Source organism: Episyrphus balteatus, chromosome 1 (assembly GCF_945859705.1).
Source record: "Episyrphus balteatus chromosome 1, idEpiBalt1.1, whole genome shotgun sequence".
Classification (NCBI taxonomy): domain Eukaryota; kingdom Metazoa; phylum Arthropoda; class Insecta; order Diptera; family Syrphidae; genus Episyrphus; species Episyrphus balteatus.
The window spans coordinates 44199919-44217435 of NC_079134.1; the positions used below are offsets into that span (position 1 = coordinate 44199919).

At 31.2% G+C, this 17517-nt stretch overlaps 1 protein-coding gene across 7 annotated transcripts in view; it reads left to right on the plus strand.

The window, feature by feature from the left end:
• Positions 1–17517, plus strand: part of LOC129905842 (neural-cadherin-like) — a 658269-nt gene that overhangs the window by 208500 nt on the left and 432252 nt on the right. For all 7 annotated transcript variants that reach the window (XM_055981444.1, XM_055981445.1, XM_055981449.1 and 4 more), the window contains exon 10: positions 15912–16094. In XM_055981444.1, coding sequence (XP_055837419.1) covers positions 15912–16094 — 183 coding nt within the window. The remainder of the gene's footprint in view (positions 1–15911; positions 16095–17517) is intronic.

Here is a 17517-nt window from a genome sequence, read left to right on the forward strand (position 1 = left end):
TCCTTAAGGAATTTTTGACTCTCAAGTCCCAAAACTATAGACAGAATATGAAATTCTCAGAAATATATACATACATATATACTGTGTAGATTGCATCATATCCAGGATCATGAACAAACACAAAAAACTACTACTCCCCATTCAATTTACTTTTTGAAGAAATAATTACCTAATACAAATACATGCACACTGGAGTAGACAATTTACATTCTGGATGCACCTCTTTAAAGGGTGTCTCAAAATTTGATGAGAAAGGAATGCTTTTTTTTTGGTTTTTTTTGGTAAAAATAGGTTCGGAAATACAAGAATACGCCCAGATTCTATGAAGGTCACTGTGGTGTATGAGTAACTTTTTTTTTTTATTTTTTTTTTTGCTGATAATATAAAAATGTTCCATCATTAGATGGACAGCTCAACGAACGTTAGGATTAAATCAATCTACTGGACTCCATCATTATTTTAATATTGTTTATTTTATTGAAACAAACATTTCTGGCAAGAAACTATTACTAACTCTGGCAGTTAAGAAAGTTAACAATCTAAATAGATTAATTTGACATCGTTCTGAAAAAAAAAACACCCTGTTTGATCACCCAAGAAATTCGTATACTTACTCTTCTCAAGTAAGAATAAGGATATTATTCCTTTTGCGAAAATAGAAATGAAAATTGCAAACACAAATGAAATGCTTTAAATGTCAATCTCCTCCCTGAACGCAAGTAGTGTCTAATTGGTTTTACAGGATCTCAAGCCAATGAATACGTGCATATCTATACTCAGCTCTACTCCCGATTGACATTTCGTTATCCACTTCAGTGTGTCAAAACTTACAAAAGTTTTGCCTTACTATGGAAATTGAATTCGTAATCGATAAAACCCAAAGAGTAACCTCGTATATACATATCTATACAAATACATATTTTATATATCTAGAGTATAAGGTAAAGAATGTTGTTTTTCACTTTTCATCACGAAAAACGAAGAAGAGGGATTGAATAAAAAGCTTGTCGAAGGATATGGAAACATTTCAATTTCCTTAAATTAGTTGGTGTAGTATTATAAAATATATCTGTGCGAGAGAATTTTGCTGTAGAAAAGAGAGAACACAAGAGTGCATTGAGACAATGAATGTAGATGACAAGGTTTTCTCATTTTGTTAAAACTATAAACCTTTTTATGAAATTGCGGGTAAAGATATACTCTGTAATTGTCATGATGGGAGACAGGAACTTTTGGGGGGGGGGGGGGGATGGAAAGGATAAATGTTAATGTTATATTGAATGTAGAACAAGAATTGACAAGCAATTCTTTGAGACAGAAGGGCGGGCGTGTTGTTAAGTTGTAACGATGGAGTAGTTATTCAATGGAAGGATTTGAACGAACATTTTTAAAAATGTCAAAATAAGTTTTTAAAATTTTGAAGCTATTGACTACTAACTACTATAATTATATTAGTTAGAATTAATTTTACATGACATTTGTGAATTTAAATGCTAGTGAAAATAACTTTTATTGGAGGAACAGTTATGTTAGTGTTAATAACTGAACACGCTAGTCAGGATTTATAAAGCCTTTCGTTCTTCTAAATTTTTTCCTTTTCCACAACTTGGACTTGAGCATTGTTAATGTTAGCGAAAAAATCTCGTATCCTAATCCTTGAATAGTAGTCGAGGTAGAAAGTACATACCGTCGATTAACTTAGTTGCGCGAGCATCCGTATGTTAAGTCGCCAGGCAGGCGGAAATGGCAACAGTTTCTTAATAAAAAATTAAATTGTCTTATCCGCTTCGACAGTTAATGGTATTTATTTCCATTTAAAATTAGAACTGAAATCGCCAGAAATAATACCTGCGAAGTTTATTTGGGCACAAAACCACTCATTTTTTTCGGAATCAGGTACACACCTTGCATGGAAACGAATTCAATTCTATTGAAGTGGAGTGAGAACAAAGACCCCACTCACACTCACAGTCTAGGCTGGATGTCGGCTTCAACAAACAAGCCTCACCAGCCAGCTCCTTCACTAGCTAGCTGTCTCCAGGTACGCACATCAAGTTTGTTGAGGTTATTTTCCAATTGAGTGCGTTACCTTAGATGAAGTGTTCCTCTTCCATTTTGCCTATCAGGTTTGCCTACGAACGGGCTGGTGTGCCAGAGTTTTCACATAGCCCACCTTAACCGCTCCATTACAAGACTCGGATGATAAAGGTTTTTACAGGGCTTGCTTGGGACTTTGAGAGAGGGCTTCACTGCTTCGCTATCTGAAAACTCTAAAATTATATCTATCGATGATGTGATGTGATGTTCTGCCCAAAAGAACCAAGACTCTAGGTAGGTAATGGAGGCGTCCAGAGAATCTGCTCAGAAAATCTCAATTAGCGCTGATTTGCGCACCACAAAGCAAATGAAGAAAAAAAGGAATAACGAAAAGCTTTTGGAAGCCCTTCTCCTACTTTTCAAAAGCCTGCCTTATATAGGGCATACCAATAACACAAATAGAATATTTTTTCGATCATTTGAGCTCCAAACATTTTTAAATCCAGTGAATTAAAATGTTTTGCATTAAAGGCCCACCCAAAAAAAATAAAATTGCAAGCACTTTTACATAAACGGGCCACTATGGGCCGTTTTGGTACCAAGGAACATAAAAACTGTGATACTTTGGTCAAAAAACTTTAGGGACTTAGTAAAGTTGTTGTGTTTAGTGGCCAGAAGACCTTGCCCTTTTGATAATACAACAGTCATCCGCTCACGTCCGTCCGCTATTCTTGATTCCGACTCCCATTTAGCATCGCAAAGCCGAGTTTGTACTTTAGAACATTCAGTAGAAAGGGTACATTTGTGTATGTAATGTAAACCACTTTTGGCCTTCTGGCTTGTTAAAAGTTATTGAACTTATTGGTAGAAAAGCTTTGGCATGTTAGGAATGCAGAATTATATCCATCGCACAGTGTGGCCAATGGTATCAAAAGCTGGCAAAAATAGCTATTTTTACTTTGTACCGAAATTGCCATATACAAATTTACTTTAATAGAGGGATTAATAGGCTGCACAAAACCGGTTTTTATTCCACGATTTTAGCCTAACGGGGAGAGTAACTACACTTTAAAATGTCACCATTGACGAAATTATTCGCTATTTAACTTTTTTTTAGCTCCCATGGGTGTTTCAAGTTTTAAGTGCTATTTCGTTAAAACAAAAGATAAAAATTTGAAATAAATATGGAATTACAAGCAAAAGGGAAGCTTTAGATTCTCATTTCTCTTTTGAATTATGAGTGTGTAGTTTGTTTGAAATAATTTTTCGAATTCGGTGTCTTTAAGATCATTCGTGTTTTGTGTGCGTCATACAAATTCCTTGAGAAAAAGTTCATAACGGTGTGAAGTGGCGCTTTGTTTTTGGTGTCCTTTTATTGATGAGAGTGTCATCTTTCATGTCAATTAAAAAAATGTTGCCCATGTTTGCCCCTTTATAAGTAAACGCTATGTGAAGTTATCTAAAAATAACCATTTTTTTGTATATATTTCTCAGATTCCGGCAGTGCTGACAATACCGGTCAACTAGATTTTTGACACAAGTACCTAATTATACTTTTCTGAAGGTTTAAGAGATTCTGAACTCGTATCTATAGTCAGAATTATTATTAGCCACAACTGAGAGTGTGTACGGTTAGCATGCTGGCTAAAAATTTAAGAAAATAGTGTTGATCAACAAAATGGAGACTCATCTTGAGATATCTCATGCATAAAATAAGATCGGAAAGATTAAAATAGTTTTTTGAAGAAGAAAAGCAGATCACGGCGTCAAACTATGCTGAAATAATAAACCACAATTAGTATAACCTCAAAAACATTCAAAGTAACGTTTTTTTCTTTGCATTTTATACCGTTAATATTTCAAAAAACGGAAGCTTAAAGCATATTTCTGGATGTGTATTCGAGTTCAGTATTCCTAAATGCTTCAGAAAAGTATATTTTGGTTCTTTGGACAAAAAAAAGTTGAATTTTGTTGACCAGTGTATATTTTCATTAAGAAGATTTTGTTATGACCCAATTAATGAGTCAGGTCAAAGAGAGATAAAACTATATTTTTTTAAGAAAAACCTTATTTAAATAATAAAACCAGTAAATTCAAAGTATTGAAAAATTAAATAACAATTTTCCTTCTCAATCAACTTCAAAGCTAAAGGTAACAGATACCTTCTTAGTTATATACGTTTTTAATAACTTTTCATAGAATCACAAGAGTTGTCTTAGTTTTGTACTTTATTATTGTATTTTTACCCATAACAAACTTAAAAACAAACAAAAATAATTTTTGCCAACTTTTCCTACCATCGACCACACTGTGCATCGGCCAAGGTTTCTGTCCAAGAATTCTGTTCACATCACTCTTTCAGGACCTGAAGCAAGTTCGTTCGGTACAAAACCCCCTTTAAAAAGAACCTTTGAGTTTGATTAGAGTCATTGGCTTATTTTTGCTAGTATTGGCATGTTGAAATGGTGAATGTTAACTATCGTGCCGTGACAAGCTGATGGCTTAAGAAATTGACTCCCTAAGTGGAATTAATTCCCAGGCACTTATTTCTCTTTTCATCGCACCTGTTAGAATAATTGCAAAAAGGGCTTTTATTATATAATTTCAAGCATATCTTTCAATGAATTTAGATATAGCCGATAGCGTTCTTCGGATTCGATTAGTTTTGCTAATCTAATTATGATTCTGAAAATATCCCCATGGTTTCACGAGAAATTTAATTGCACCATTAATTAAATTCACTGTTTATTATCCATTAATCCATGTTTAATAAATTGATATAAAATAAATTATAATAGAATTTTTTCGATTTCAAAACAATGAAATATATCTATTATTATTATCTATAAAATAAAAAAAAAACAACACACATTTTGCTTTATGTATTACTCGTGTGTAATAAATTTATAATTTTTAAAGCTTTGATATCAATTATTTTTTTTTTTTGCAATTTACAAAAAGAAACAAAAAAAAAAAACAATATCTATGCTGATTATATTGATTAATATCCATGGAAATCTAAAACAAAAGTCCTATATTACGTTTAAAATTTACCCTTTAATTTAATCAAAATTAAAATAAACATTACAATCAGGAAGTGTGTACATAATTTTCTATAAAGTGAAATAATATTATGAATTTAGAGACACAATGAATGGTGTCCTTGTGAATTGTTTATGTAAAATTTTGCGCTCATTATTTTCAAGCAAATTTTAAATGAAGCTAAAACTGTTATTGTTTTTGTCCTACAATTTAACAAAATTTTATTTTGTTATGATTTTAAACATATTGTTGAAAATTTTACTAATTCAACAAAACAATAAACACAAATTGTCTGTTTAACAAGGGAAAATTATTTAAATGATGATGGTATTTTCAACACAAAATCCTCAGAACTAAAACTAAAAAAATATTCACCCCTAAACACAGGATGGCAAAAAAAAGGGACCTTTTAAAGGTGGCCATGAGTTCCTGTGATATTCCCCATTGATTTACCTAATGCCCTAAACAGACTATACACACAGATGTGTGTGTGGTGTGTACCAAAGGGATCAAATCTGACGGGAACGTAAAACTTTGTCTGTTTCTGTTGTTTTTTTTTTAGAAAAAGGATTGTTGCAATTACAATCTCCAAAACGGAACGAACTTAAACAACTTCACATATATATTATCCTGCTGCTAGGGCACAGCATGAATTCAGTTTGAAACTATGCATGATGGTATACTATGGGTAAATAAATTAACTTGCAGGTAAAAAGCAGAGGTTTTGTGAAATTGGCCAGAGAGTATACAAAACAGGGTGTTGGGGATTCAACTTTAATAACTTTTGGGTGCATGTGAGGGTGTGTCTAGGGAAAATATCAAAAACCATCATCATTTTGACCTTCTTGGAAGGTCTTACCAAATTTTCTACAAATAAAGTTGATTTAAATTCCAGATAAGCCCCACTGTAAGAAAAATTATTTTTCAAATTTAAAAGAATCATCTATCAAAAGGTAAAAAGCTATTCTTCAAACACCCTGTTTTCAAAAAAAAAAAAAAAAAAACAAAATAAACAGAAAACATAGAAAGGAAAAAAAAAAACATGTATGAATGTGTATTTTAACGAACACATCACACACACAAAAAACACAACTAAGGAAGGAACCTACCTATACCTCTCCTAATCTTTTAGCTTCGTGTTCATGAACTGGAAAGAAAGTCATGTTCAAAGGATCTTTCCACCAGAGAATATTCCCCGTTGGACCGAACAACAACCGACATACTATGAGATAAAACATGCAAAAAGTTGTTCCCCCAACCAAACGATATGATATACCAAAGAGCACTTTTCTTTGCCTTTTCACTCATCTTCTATACACTTTTTTCAATTTTTTGTTTTCCTTTTATGGATAGTGGATGGATATATTGGGTTTTTGGCTCAAACAAGTGCATGCATTATTCCAGATATACATATAAGTACCTTTACACATAACTATTCCTTTTTTGTGTAGTATCCTTTATTGAAGCAACGATCAAAAGCAGGAGCTAACTATAATGTATACATGTGTGTGTGTTGTATGATATTATTTGAGTATGTGTGAACATTAGTTTGCAAGGATTTGAATTTAAGCTTATTTTTTTTATTTTTTGATGAATATAATTTAAATAATTTATTGATGCTGATGGTTAACTTGAGCTTGGTGCTGAATGGCGACTCTGTTGCTGAAGGACTTGTGTCAAAAAGATTTTTGCATAATATTTCATGTGGATTGTTAGTGAAAGGGTAACCCTTTTATTTATAGTTATAATGGTTATGGTGCCACATGTTAATTGACACATACCTATCCTGTGGGCTTCTTAAGTAAAATATCAATGAAATTTTTTCGATTTATAAATCAAGAAATCAAAAAGTAACTGAAACCAAGCTACATGTCATTTTAACATTAGCCTCGTGCCTATTGTACTAAGGCCATCAAAATGGTGCTCTTCAAGTACTAGAAAGCTGAAATGGGTTGAGGTCAAAATCCCGAAAACCCAAAATACCGAAAATCCAAAATCCAGAAAACCCTAAATTCTAAAACCCCAGAATTACGGGATTTTGAAATTACGAAACCTTGAAAGCCCTTATGAAAGCCCTTAAGTAAGTCTATCCCCTATATCAGCATATTTCATTTGAATTAAAATTGATTGATATTATATTCATCTATACAAAAACAGTAACAATATTTCTTTTTATTTATAACATTTATGTTTTTTAAGAAAAGTAGATTTGGTTTTTTGTAAATTTCTCGAAAATGGCAAGATATTTTTGAATTTGGTTTTCTGTTTTTGTTTTAAAACCTAAATTAGTACTTAATTACATAAAATTTTGAAAAAATTTAAAAGTTTAAAATTTTTTTTTCAAAATTTTGATTTTAAACATTAATTTTTAAAAACTGTGCTATAAAATGGCTTTGTTTAAAATTTTCTATAAAAATTGTATCCTAATTTTTTAACAATAACAATTTCCGTCGTAAGAATTCCTAAAAATTAATCATCCTCAAAAATATATGTATAAATCCAATTTAACTGGGGTGAAATCGGCTAACGCGATAGTCGATAGTTGATAGTCAAAAAACGACAAGTTATGGATCAAAATCGTCAAGAGAGTATATCGGGGGTAAAACGAATAAACTCAAAGTGAAGTAAAACATTTTTCGGATTTAAGTCGCATAATATGGATTATAGTAGGTATAGTGAAAAATACAATTCAGAACAAAGTTGAAGAAAAAAAATTTTTCTTTAAGTTATTTTGTCAAAAATTTAGAAATGGCCGAGTTATTCAGTAAAACTTATTTTTAGTTAAATTCAAAATGGCGACTTTACCTCAACCACAATTTTCTTGAAAAAAAAAAAAAAAAATGGCACCAGGACGTTTATCACGAGGACAAAATTATTTATAAAAGTTTCATGCCGAAATTTTTTTACAATAATTTTGATAGTTTAGGCTTGAAAATGTGAAAGTAGAATAATTACAAATATTAATATTTTTTCGTTTTATATTTTGAATCAAACATTTCCTAAGAGTTCTTTTTGCTTTCATTTAGCGTTTATCTTAAAGTCTTGGCCAATTACGACCTTCCTGTGTTCTAAAAAATACACTGTGCTTCGATTGAATAATTTGCCTAAAAACAACTAAGTACCTATGTGTTATTTTCCGCTAGCCCAATATAATTTTAAAAGTTACAATGAAAAATAAAATCTTTTTTTATTTAATAACAGTGGTAAATTTGTTTGCACAGTTTTCACCGTGCAAAAAAACTTAATGTACTGAAATGTTGTAAATTTAGATTTGTACAAAAACTATGATAATAATTTTTTTCGGTCAGATGAGCCTTTATCGAGAAAAAATGTGATATTCAAGACGATCTCCGAAAATTTTACATTTTTTCGTTAATAACTTTTCATACGGAAACATAACAAAAAAAATTCTTAAAAAAAAAATAGAGAATTAGTTTTTCTACAAAACAAGACAAAACAATTTTTTCTACAATAAACGGAAACCGAGAAAATCATAAAAACGCATTTTTGAAAATGGCGGCTAAACCACACGGTTTTTTTTTTGTAAAAATTTTGTTTGCTTTATATTTGTCTTAATATAAGTCATTTTTTATAAAATATAAAAATCAAATCCTTTTCAAATATTCTCAGATGATTCCATTGTCTGTAGAAAAAACTGAGATTTTTTCGAAAAATTTAACAAACCTCAAAAACTTCAGTTCTGCTTTAGGTAGAAGGTCGAAAACTGAAATTGATTCACTCATTAGGTATACCAAAAACTACTTGCCCCTATTTTTTTTTTCATTTGCTTCATAGTAAAATGTATCTATTTACTTATCTATTTATAGTTTGCCAAAAAAAAGTTTGAGTAATGTATGAAAATCGATGATTTCTTGAGGAACTCTTGAGGAACGTTTAATTTTATAGGAAAGAGTTGTTCTAATCATGATTTTTCTTTAAAGCTTTGAATATACTTGTTCGGATTTTAAATGTGAGTTCTTGGGGGGGGGGGGGGGGAGGTAGGGGTGAGGTCATGACCCCCCCCCTTTTATACGCCGTTGAATTCTACTAGTATGATCCTTTGATCATTTATGTAGGATTTAGCTCGGACTTAATACCCTTACTAGTTAATTTGTAGTATAGATAAAAAGTAAGTCATTACGCCATACATTTTTGCGTACCTTCTGACCAAAAAACGCTTCCCAGTCTAATTTGTTTGTATGATGTTCATCTGTGACAGCATAGCTCCTAAAGTACATATCGGAATTTGACAATTGAGGTATCGTTGGAAGCGTTTTTCTTGTCCGCTGGTTAATATCTATTTGACGTTACATTAATTATTCGCCGTCAAGAGGCAAAAGTCATAAACAATTTAATATTTTTTTTAACGTACGGTAGCTGTGTAAATACTTAAACTCGAAGTTATAACATATCAAACTATAAAGGTATGCATACTTTGCATATCTTCTAAGAAAGACCTTGATTTTATAACACACTCCACGGAAAGTCAGGAGAAAGTTTGATAAGGTTTCATCAGATACCACAATGAGACATGTTAAATAATCCTAAAACACCACCCAAGAGAAATAAAAACTAGAAAACTTCTTCAAAATTTTTCATTCCCCCTTTTACTTAAAGAAATGAAATGAATTTATTTCTTATGACTTTCTCATTGTGTAAAAACTGATGGGAACACTATAGCAATGTGCCATATTGGACATTTTGTAATTAGGCTATATTTTGTTTTTAATTACACCGAAACGTGCTTATTATGATTCCATTAGTCTTACAAAACAACAGAAAATATATATAATAGTTTACATTACACTGTCAAATAATTTATCTTAATTAGATCTTTCATTGCGCAATGTTATCGATTAGAATAAATTCTTAAATATTAATAAAGAGCTTCTGTAAGGCACTAAATTTAACATCAACTCTTACACACACACACACATACACAAAGATGTATAATGATGTATAAAGTGTGTGTATTTTTCGTGTGGTTTTTCATTCTATGTGCGGAAATATGGTAAACATTATCATAAAATAAAGTGTTTGTTCGTGCTAGCACTCATGGAAATATGTTTGTTCTTGAATAAATTCCACCAAAAAATACATATTCTATGTTTTATGAAATTAGTTAGTTAGGTACATGAATTCTAAGTGTGGAAATAGTGTAAAAAAAGGAAACACACACACACACATCACGGCTTGGTCGTGTCATGTTGTATACCTAATTTTGGTTGAGGAATGTATCCTTTAACTTTGCCATGACTATGGCTAACATTGTAGGACAAAATTGAAGGTGTGAGTAGCCATCAGAAGCATCAAAGTTTGTAAAATTAATTCAAGGAGAGGACGACCAATGACGACCGTCATTCTCGTGTCATATGGGAAATTTGAGTGTTCCTACACGATGTTATACAAAATTCTGTCGGATTGTGGAAAAAAAAACCAAAGGATTTTACATTAAACAAAATAATATTCAAGGTTTTTTGTTATTTTTTTAAGTAAAAACTTTTTATGAGATGGGACACTGTAAACTTTCATAGAAAAAAAAAGGATTGGAAAATGTCCTGTCTGGTGCTTTAAGAGTAATTCTATGGACAACTTTTTAATTCTACTTGCGGGGAAATAAGTTTTAAGGTGTAAAACAAATAGCCATGTGTAAATTCAAACTTGTTTTAAACTTTTTCCGGTAGGTAATGGATTTTTTTCTTGTCACTTTGCATTTGTGAGGAAATTTTTAACAGATTTTAATTTTGGCCGTATGTGAATTGCGTTAAATAGTTAACCCCGTGTAAAATGTTTGACACTATCTATTGAGGTCAATAAAAAAAATTTCAGCTGTATGGATTATTGTTTAAATTTTTTTTTGACTTTTTTCTGCCATGATACTCCTTTTTAATAAAAAAAATTTAACCCAAATTTAATCAGGGCCCTATTGCACTAACCACTTTGGATTTTGCAACTTTGCGAAACAATACTTTTCTGCAAAAGTAAAAGTGCAAAGTGTTGCACCAAACATTAAAAGTTCCCCACTTTGCACTTTGCAATTTTTGATGTTTTTTTTTGTTTGGTTCAACGAAATCAAGGAATTCTTTGCAAATTGGCAAAACTTTGCGCTTTTCAGAAAAGTACTTTGTGCTTTGCAAATTTGTGGTTGGTTCAACAAAATTTGCAAAGAAGGAATTTTTGTTTTACTTTTCAAAAAAAAATAATTTCCTCTTTGCAAATTGGAGTTTGGTGAAACAGAATTTGCAAAGTTAAAGTGCAAAGTTGCAAAATGCAAAGTGGTTGGTGCAATAGGGCCATCATCTTGTAGATGCTCCACTAAAACTCTTGTAAATCATCATTTTAGGATTCGAGGCTAAGGCCCCAAGTAAAAATAGGTTTCTGCCACACCACCCATTGAAGCACTACCGAAGCACCACCACAGTGCTTTTTGAGCGCCCAAATATTGTTGTACCACCGCGGTGCACCGCAAAGTTGAAAAAAAAACTATGACGTCATTTTTCGTAGATAAAAATTCTTTTTGAACTTCTTATATCTCAAAAGCGTGACTTCATAGATTGTTTTCGACTACGGATTTGAATTTAAAATATTAAAATCTATATTAGAAAAGTATATCTTGGTTTACCGAAAAAATAAATTCTCAGTTTTATTGAATATTGAAATTTTTCAATATATCATGTTTTCTAATATTTATTTAAAAACATAGTTGGCAACCATATAACCTCAAAATACTCAATTTTTTTTTTGTATAAATCGAAGAGATGTCAAAATGGTGCTAATTTACAAAAAATATCCATGAAATAGCTTAATAAGAGGTCTAGTTTGGCCCTTTTTGGACTTTGTTTAAAAATTTTTAATTTTTTTTATGGAATATGAATCTATGAATTCTATGTTTAAAGTCTAAAATCTTTTTTACCTGAATTAAGCCAAATCTCTAGCTTATATACTATTTTGAAAAAGAAAATTCTATTTAAAGACTTATTCTGGCCGCCATTAAGTTGGCAGCTTTTTCGTATTTTCCATACAAATATTCTCCAGTGTACCAAATTTCATGACATTTCCTCAAGAAATGGCCGTGCAAATTAATTTTGACGCCAAAAAGCACCAAAGACACCACTGTGCGCTGAACCATAGCCGAACCATACTCGAAAATTACTTATTAGCGAAACCATCAGAACCACAACCGCATGATGATGAAAAAATACAAGTTCGTCGAATCACAGCCCATATCCACATCCCGGGTGCGGCTGATTTTTCCGCCCAACGAACAGTGGCCAAAAAAAGATTATTCTTTAAAAATTAAATTTTCATTTTAACTCGGGAATGGACACAAATGCTTCATTTTTGGATATTTTTCATGGAAGAAATAATTTTCGAAAGACGAAATTCCTTAAATTTTTACGAATTAAAAATTGAGGCTTTTCTGTTTTTACCAAAATTTCGTAGTGCCTTGTTTTGTGTTTTTGGTGTGGTGAAAAATTTCAATTTAAGCTAAATTTTCGAAAAGTGACTTCGTCTAATTTCATGGGAATTTAAACTTGACTTTTGATTTAAAATGTTAAATGTAAAATTAAACGGTCAGTACCTAATCCTAGGAAAAACCCTTTTTGTTGCCTTTTTTTGCTTGTGGAATAATACTTTCCTGTAATCTATTTCATATTTGAAAAATTCATTTTAAAATTGTGTGCGAAAATTCACTCAAAGTTTATTTCAAAGGACCAGGAATCCAGGACCTCTTTTGTATTCATCAGCTATAACTAATTAATGACTTTTCATTAGTGTTTTTTGTGAATCAATTCCGGTAGATAGAGATTTTATAATCACAAAAATCAATTTATTCAAAGTAAATATGTTCAATACTAAGAATGTTTTGAAATGGACAAAAATATCTTGGAAAATTCACATATCGAATACAGTAACATGATTCGTTTTTATTTTTATTGAAATGGAAATTCCTATTGCAACCAAAATTGGTTTTATTTTATTTGTATTCAAAAATAAATGGAAATTTTTTTTTTCCATAATTTATGTAATATTTTATGATTTTTTGCTGTAAAAAGTTTTCACAAAGAATACAAAGACCAAAAAATTTTACAAAAAAAAACACCAAACCCATCATAAAGGAAATATCGATAAAAAAAAAACATTTTGTCTGGCTTGGCCTTTATTAGAGGATATCATCAATATTCTTTTATTTTTATTTCATCATAGAATCATATATCAAAATAGGGAGTGTTTCCCTCCTAATTTTCTCGACATTTTTTTTTTTTTTTGGTGAAATAAATCAGATCGATATGAACAAATTGGAAAATTGCCTGTCTATTTTTTTTTTTTTTTTTTTGTTGTGGTCTATAATTTTATTGATTAATCTTCAATAAACGGACACAAGAGTGTGGGCTGTAATTGTAAATCAAATCTTCAAGATGTGTATTTAAAGCTTCTCTCTCAATTAAGGACTTTGAAAAGATATGGACTTAGCTTTCATGTCACACAACAACACCAACAAAACAACTTGCAAGATTATAATCTCGTTTCATTTCCGGTTGATAGTAGAAATTGTTGTTGGTTGTCAACCAATCGACATACTTAAACGGCCCATCACCAAGACCGTGTCCGTGTGTCATCCTTCAGAAATATTGGCATCTGATAGAGATAAAGAGAGAGTCTACTATACTACAACATTATTATGTTTGAAAGGTATAACAAATTGAAAATCGTTTCTGACAAATGTCCTGATTGTGAGTATACAACAAAGTATACACACATTGATAGATGCAACTATCATTGCAAAAAGGATAACAATCAATCAGTTAGTTGGTTGTGTTGTACTCACGTAATTATACCACAAAAATCGATTGATGCATTTGGAATCCTTACGCATGTATAATAGTCTATCTAGTGTAGTAGCTACTTCAACATATTTTATATAGAGATAGTAGAACTTATTGATGATAGATTTACGAAGGGACTGTTTACATACACTCATCAAATGGACTTGGACTTGTCACTCTACTATATAACCCAATGTCCATGTTGGGTAGAGATGCATTAAACCGCTGTATCTGCAGTAAACAGCTAATTGACCTAGATTGATTCATGTCCTTGCATATGGATGATGATGATAATGATGATGTGAAGAAATCATTGATGCTAACTACACTATTTCCACCTACCGTGTTCTATTAGTCTTTTGAAATTGTTTCCTTTTATAGAAACCTACTTCTATTAAAAATAAAACTGGAATTTAGAGTCGCAACAATTCAGGGTACAAATTAAATCACTCTTTTCATAAAATACTTTGGAAATATTTGTTCATGGATTAAAAAACAGGAATATTTGGCTAAAAACATCTAAAATCTAAATATTTATTCCATATAATATGAAAAAAACTTTTTATAGGCATATTTTTTATGAAATTTAATAAGCTGAAAAATATAGCTTTATAACCCAAACTGTGAATTTTACTGTCCAAATTCATTTTCGTTTGATATACCGATTAACAAATTTGCTTCTATAAAGCTTTACAGTTGGTAATGTAGCTCCTGTAAAGCTTTATAGAAGGGATATTGTTTATTGGGAAGACGGTTTTTTTTCGGACATGGTTAATTGATTGCTTTATAAGTTCACTGATCATACAAGTCCAAATCAAAAATACTCAATTTTATTTTCGTAAAAAAAGAAACAGTGTAACGAATTCATCGCTCAAGAAGAAGAAGAAGAAGAAGAAGAAGAAGAAGAAGACAAACAACAATAACAACAACAAAAACAACAACAACAACAACAACAACAACAACAACAACAACAACAAAAACAACAACAACAACAACAAAAACAACAACAACAACGACAACAACAACATAAACAACAACAACAACAACAACAACAACAACAACAACAACAACAACAACAACAACAACTTCGGTCTTTATTTCGGAAATGTCATTGAGGTTCAGAAAAGACTTTGTTTGAGTCAATGATGTTACCTGGGTACTGCAACGAATTCATCTTTCTTGGGTGCTCCAAGAGTCATAGTTTCGGAAATAAATCGCCAGAAATATGCCCGCGTGATAATGGTATGTTGAATAGACTGCATCGACAAGAATATTCGATTTAGCCTGAATCAGCTGCTATTTAGTACTTCTTTGTCCTTGCTGGCTATTCGGGACTATAAAACATTTAAAATAGTGGCTTTAGTCACAACATGCTTAATCTGTAGGCCGGAAAGTAGGTACATTTGTAAGCATTGTTGTTTGGGAATCTACTGATTTTGATATAAGAATAACATTTTATTTCACTATCACTACTACTTTTATCGTACTGAGCTCGTTGTTGGAAGAATTCTGTGGGTTTTTTTTCTAGCTCCATGGAACCACAAATTACTTCCTTTCCGAACATTGTTTGAAAAATCTTGACGTCGTACTTCGGGCAATTCTTCATTTTTCCAATATATGGTTCAAAATGCTTATTAGTTGGAACACTTTTCCAAACTTCTAAGGTGCTGACAAACAGTTTTAAAGTCTTACAAAATACATACCTAGTTTTCACCTTCCTTATTTTGTTATTCCACTTTTTTTCAAAATATACAACAGCACAGCTTATACGTTACCATTTTCAAACTTAAGCCAATTGAATTGTAAAATTACTATTTTCTCTTTTTTTTTTAATTCTATTTAATTTGATAAGACGATTTGAGTAGCAGAAAAAAAAACCTCAATATAACCTCTGACTTGAAAATTAAATAAATTTCCAGCATTTCAATTCTTTTTTTTATATATGTACCTCCCGCATATTGAATGGAATAAACTTTTTCATTTCTATTTTTTTATTTTTTACAGAACAATGGCGCACAACAATTGGCATCTGAAGCAACTGTCTACATAATGCTCGAGGATGTTAATGATGAGATCCCGCTATTCACTGAACGAGAACAAGAAACCGTACTTGAGGGTGAACCGATTGGTACAAAGGTTACTCAAGTGAATGCCATTGACAAGGATGGAACCTTTCCAAATAATCAGGTATGTGTTTATGTATAAATGTGAATATCTTCATATAGATACCTTTTTTTACCCACATACCGCAACCTATTTTATATATAACAACTTTAACAACCAAAACCTTTATACAATCTAAAAAAAGCTTTAGTCGAGACATTTTGGAATGACATGCTAATGCTTTACAAATTGTATATTTCAAGTGGAAGTCGTCGTCGTCGTAGTCGTGTTTTAGGATGGGTTTATGAGTTTTCATTTATTATTCTTTTTTTTAAATTGAATTTAAACATGAACATCTTTGTTTTAATGGAGTAGTGGGTAGAATGTGGGTGATGATAAGTATAAAGGAAAAAACTTTAAGGTTATTTTCTGTTTTTTTTTTGTATTTAAATGATTTGCAAATTTTCAAATGCATTAACAAATATAAAGGATTTGAAAAAATGCCATCGACTATGAGTGAATTGAAAAAAAAGTTTGAAAAGTTAGATGTAAGGTAACACAAAGTGGGTTTTTTAATACCTTTGAGAGAAATGAAAGCTTTTTGACTTTCAATATCTATTGAAATCGATTAGGTAAGTCTGGTTCAATTACCTATTACTCTTTTCATCTATAATAATTTGTATTAGTGTTTATTATTTTTTTTCCAGTATAATCGACTATTATTTTATTCATAGGTGCGAAAAAGTCTCTAGAATAGTTCTTGACAGGGTAGAGTAGAAATTCTTCTAGAAACTATTATGATCTAATTTATAAGTTAGGGTCCAAACCCCAAAAACTGAAATCCGAAACCCCAAAATCCCGAAAACCCAAAATCCCGAAAACCCAAAATCCAGAAAACCCCAAAATCCAGAAAACCCAAAATCCCAAATAAGATCCCTAAATCCTTAAAAATTAGGAATACTCTCAAAGTGAATTCTTTGTAATGGATTTACTCCTCCATCATCGTGCCTTGTGGATTTTGTCCAGGTTATATCAGTGCTTTTGAGGAAGGTCTTTGACATTATTTTCGTAAGCCTGCAAGGGCGATGGATTTGAAAGAAATTTTGGAAAAAAATTTGAAATTTTTTCGAAAATCTTAAAAAAAAATTTGTACAATTTTCACTTAAATGCTGAGGCCTGTTCACTGTGAACTGTAAACTTAAACATGTTTCGAGACTTTGGTCAAAATATATCGACCTCGGAATGTAATAAAAATTGTTTGGTTAGAAAAATCTCAGGAACTAGATCTCCAAGAATGTTTTGGTTTGCAGTTATGAATAGAGCTTAGAAAGATGTTTCATTTGATGTTTCACTTGATGAATTTTGAAGATTTTGGATTTTTGTTTGAAAATCTCAAAAAAATTAGATTTGTAAAATTTTTAAAATAAGTGGATAGGTCAGTTCACTGTGAACTCATATCTGTAAACCAAAACTTGTTTCAAGACTTTGGTCAAAAGATATCAGCTTA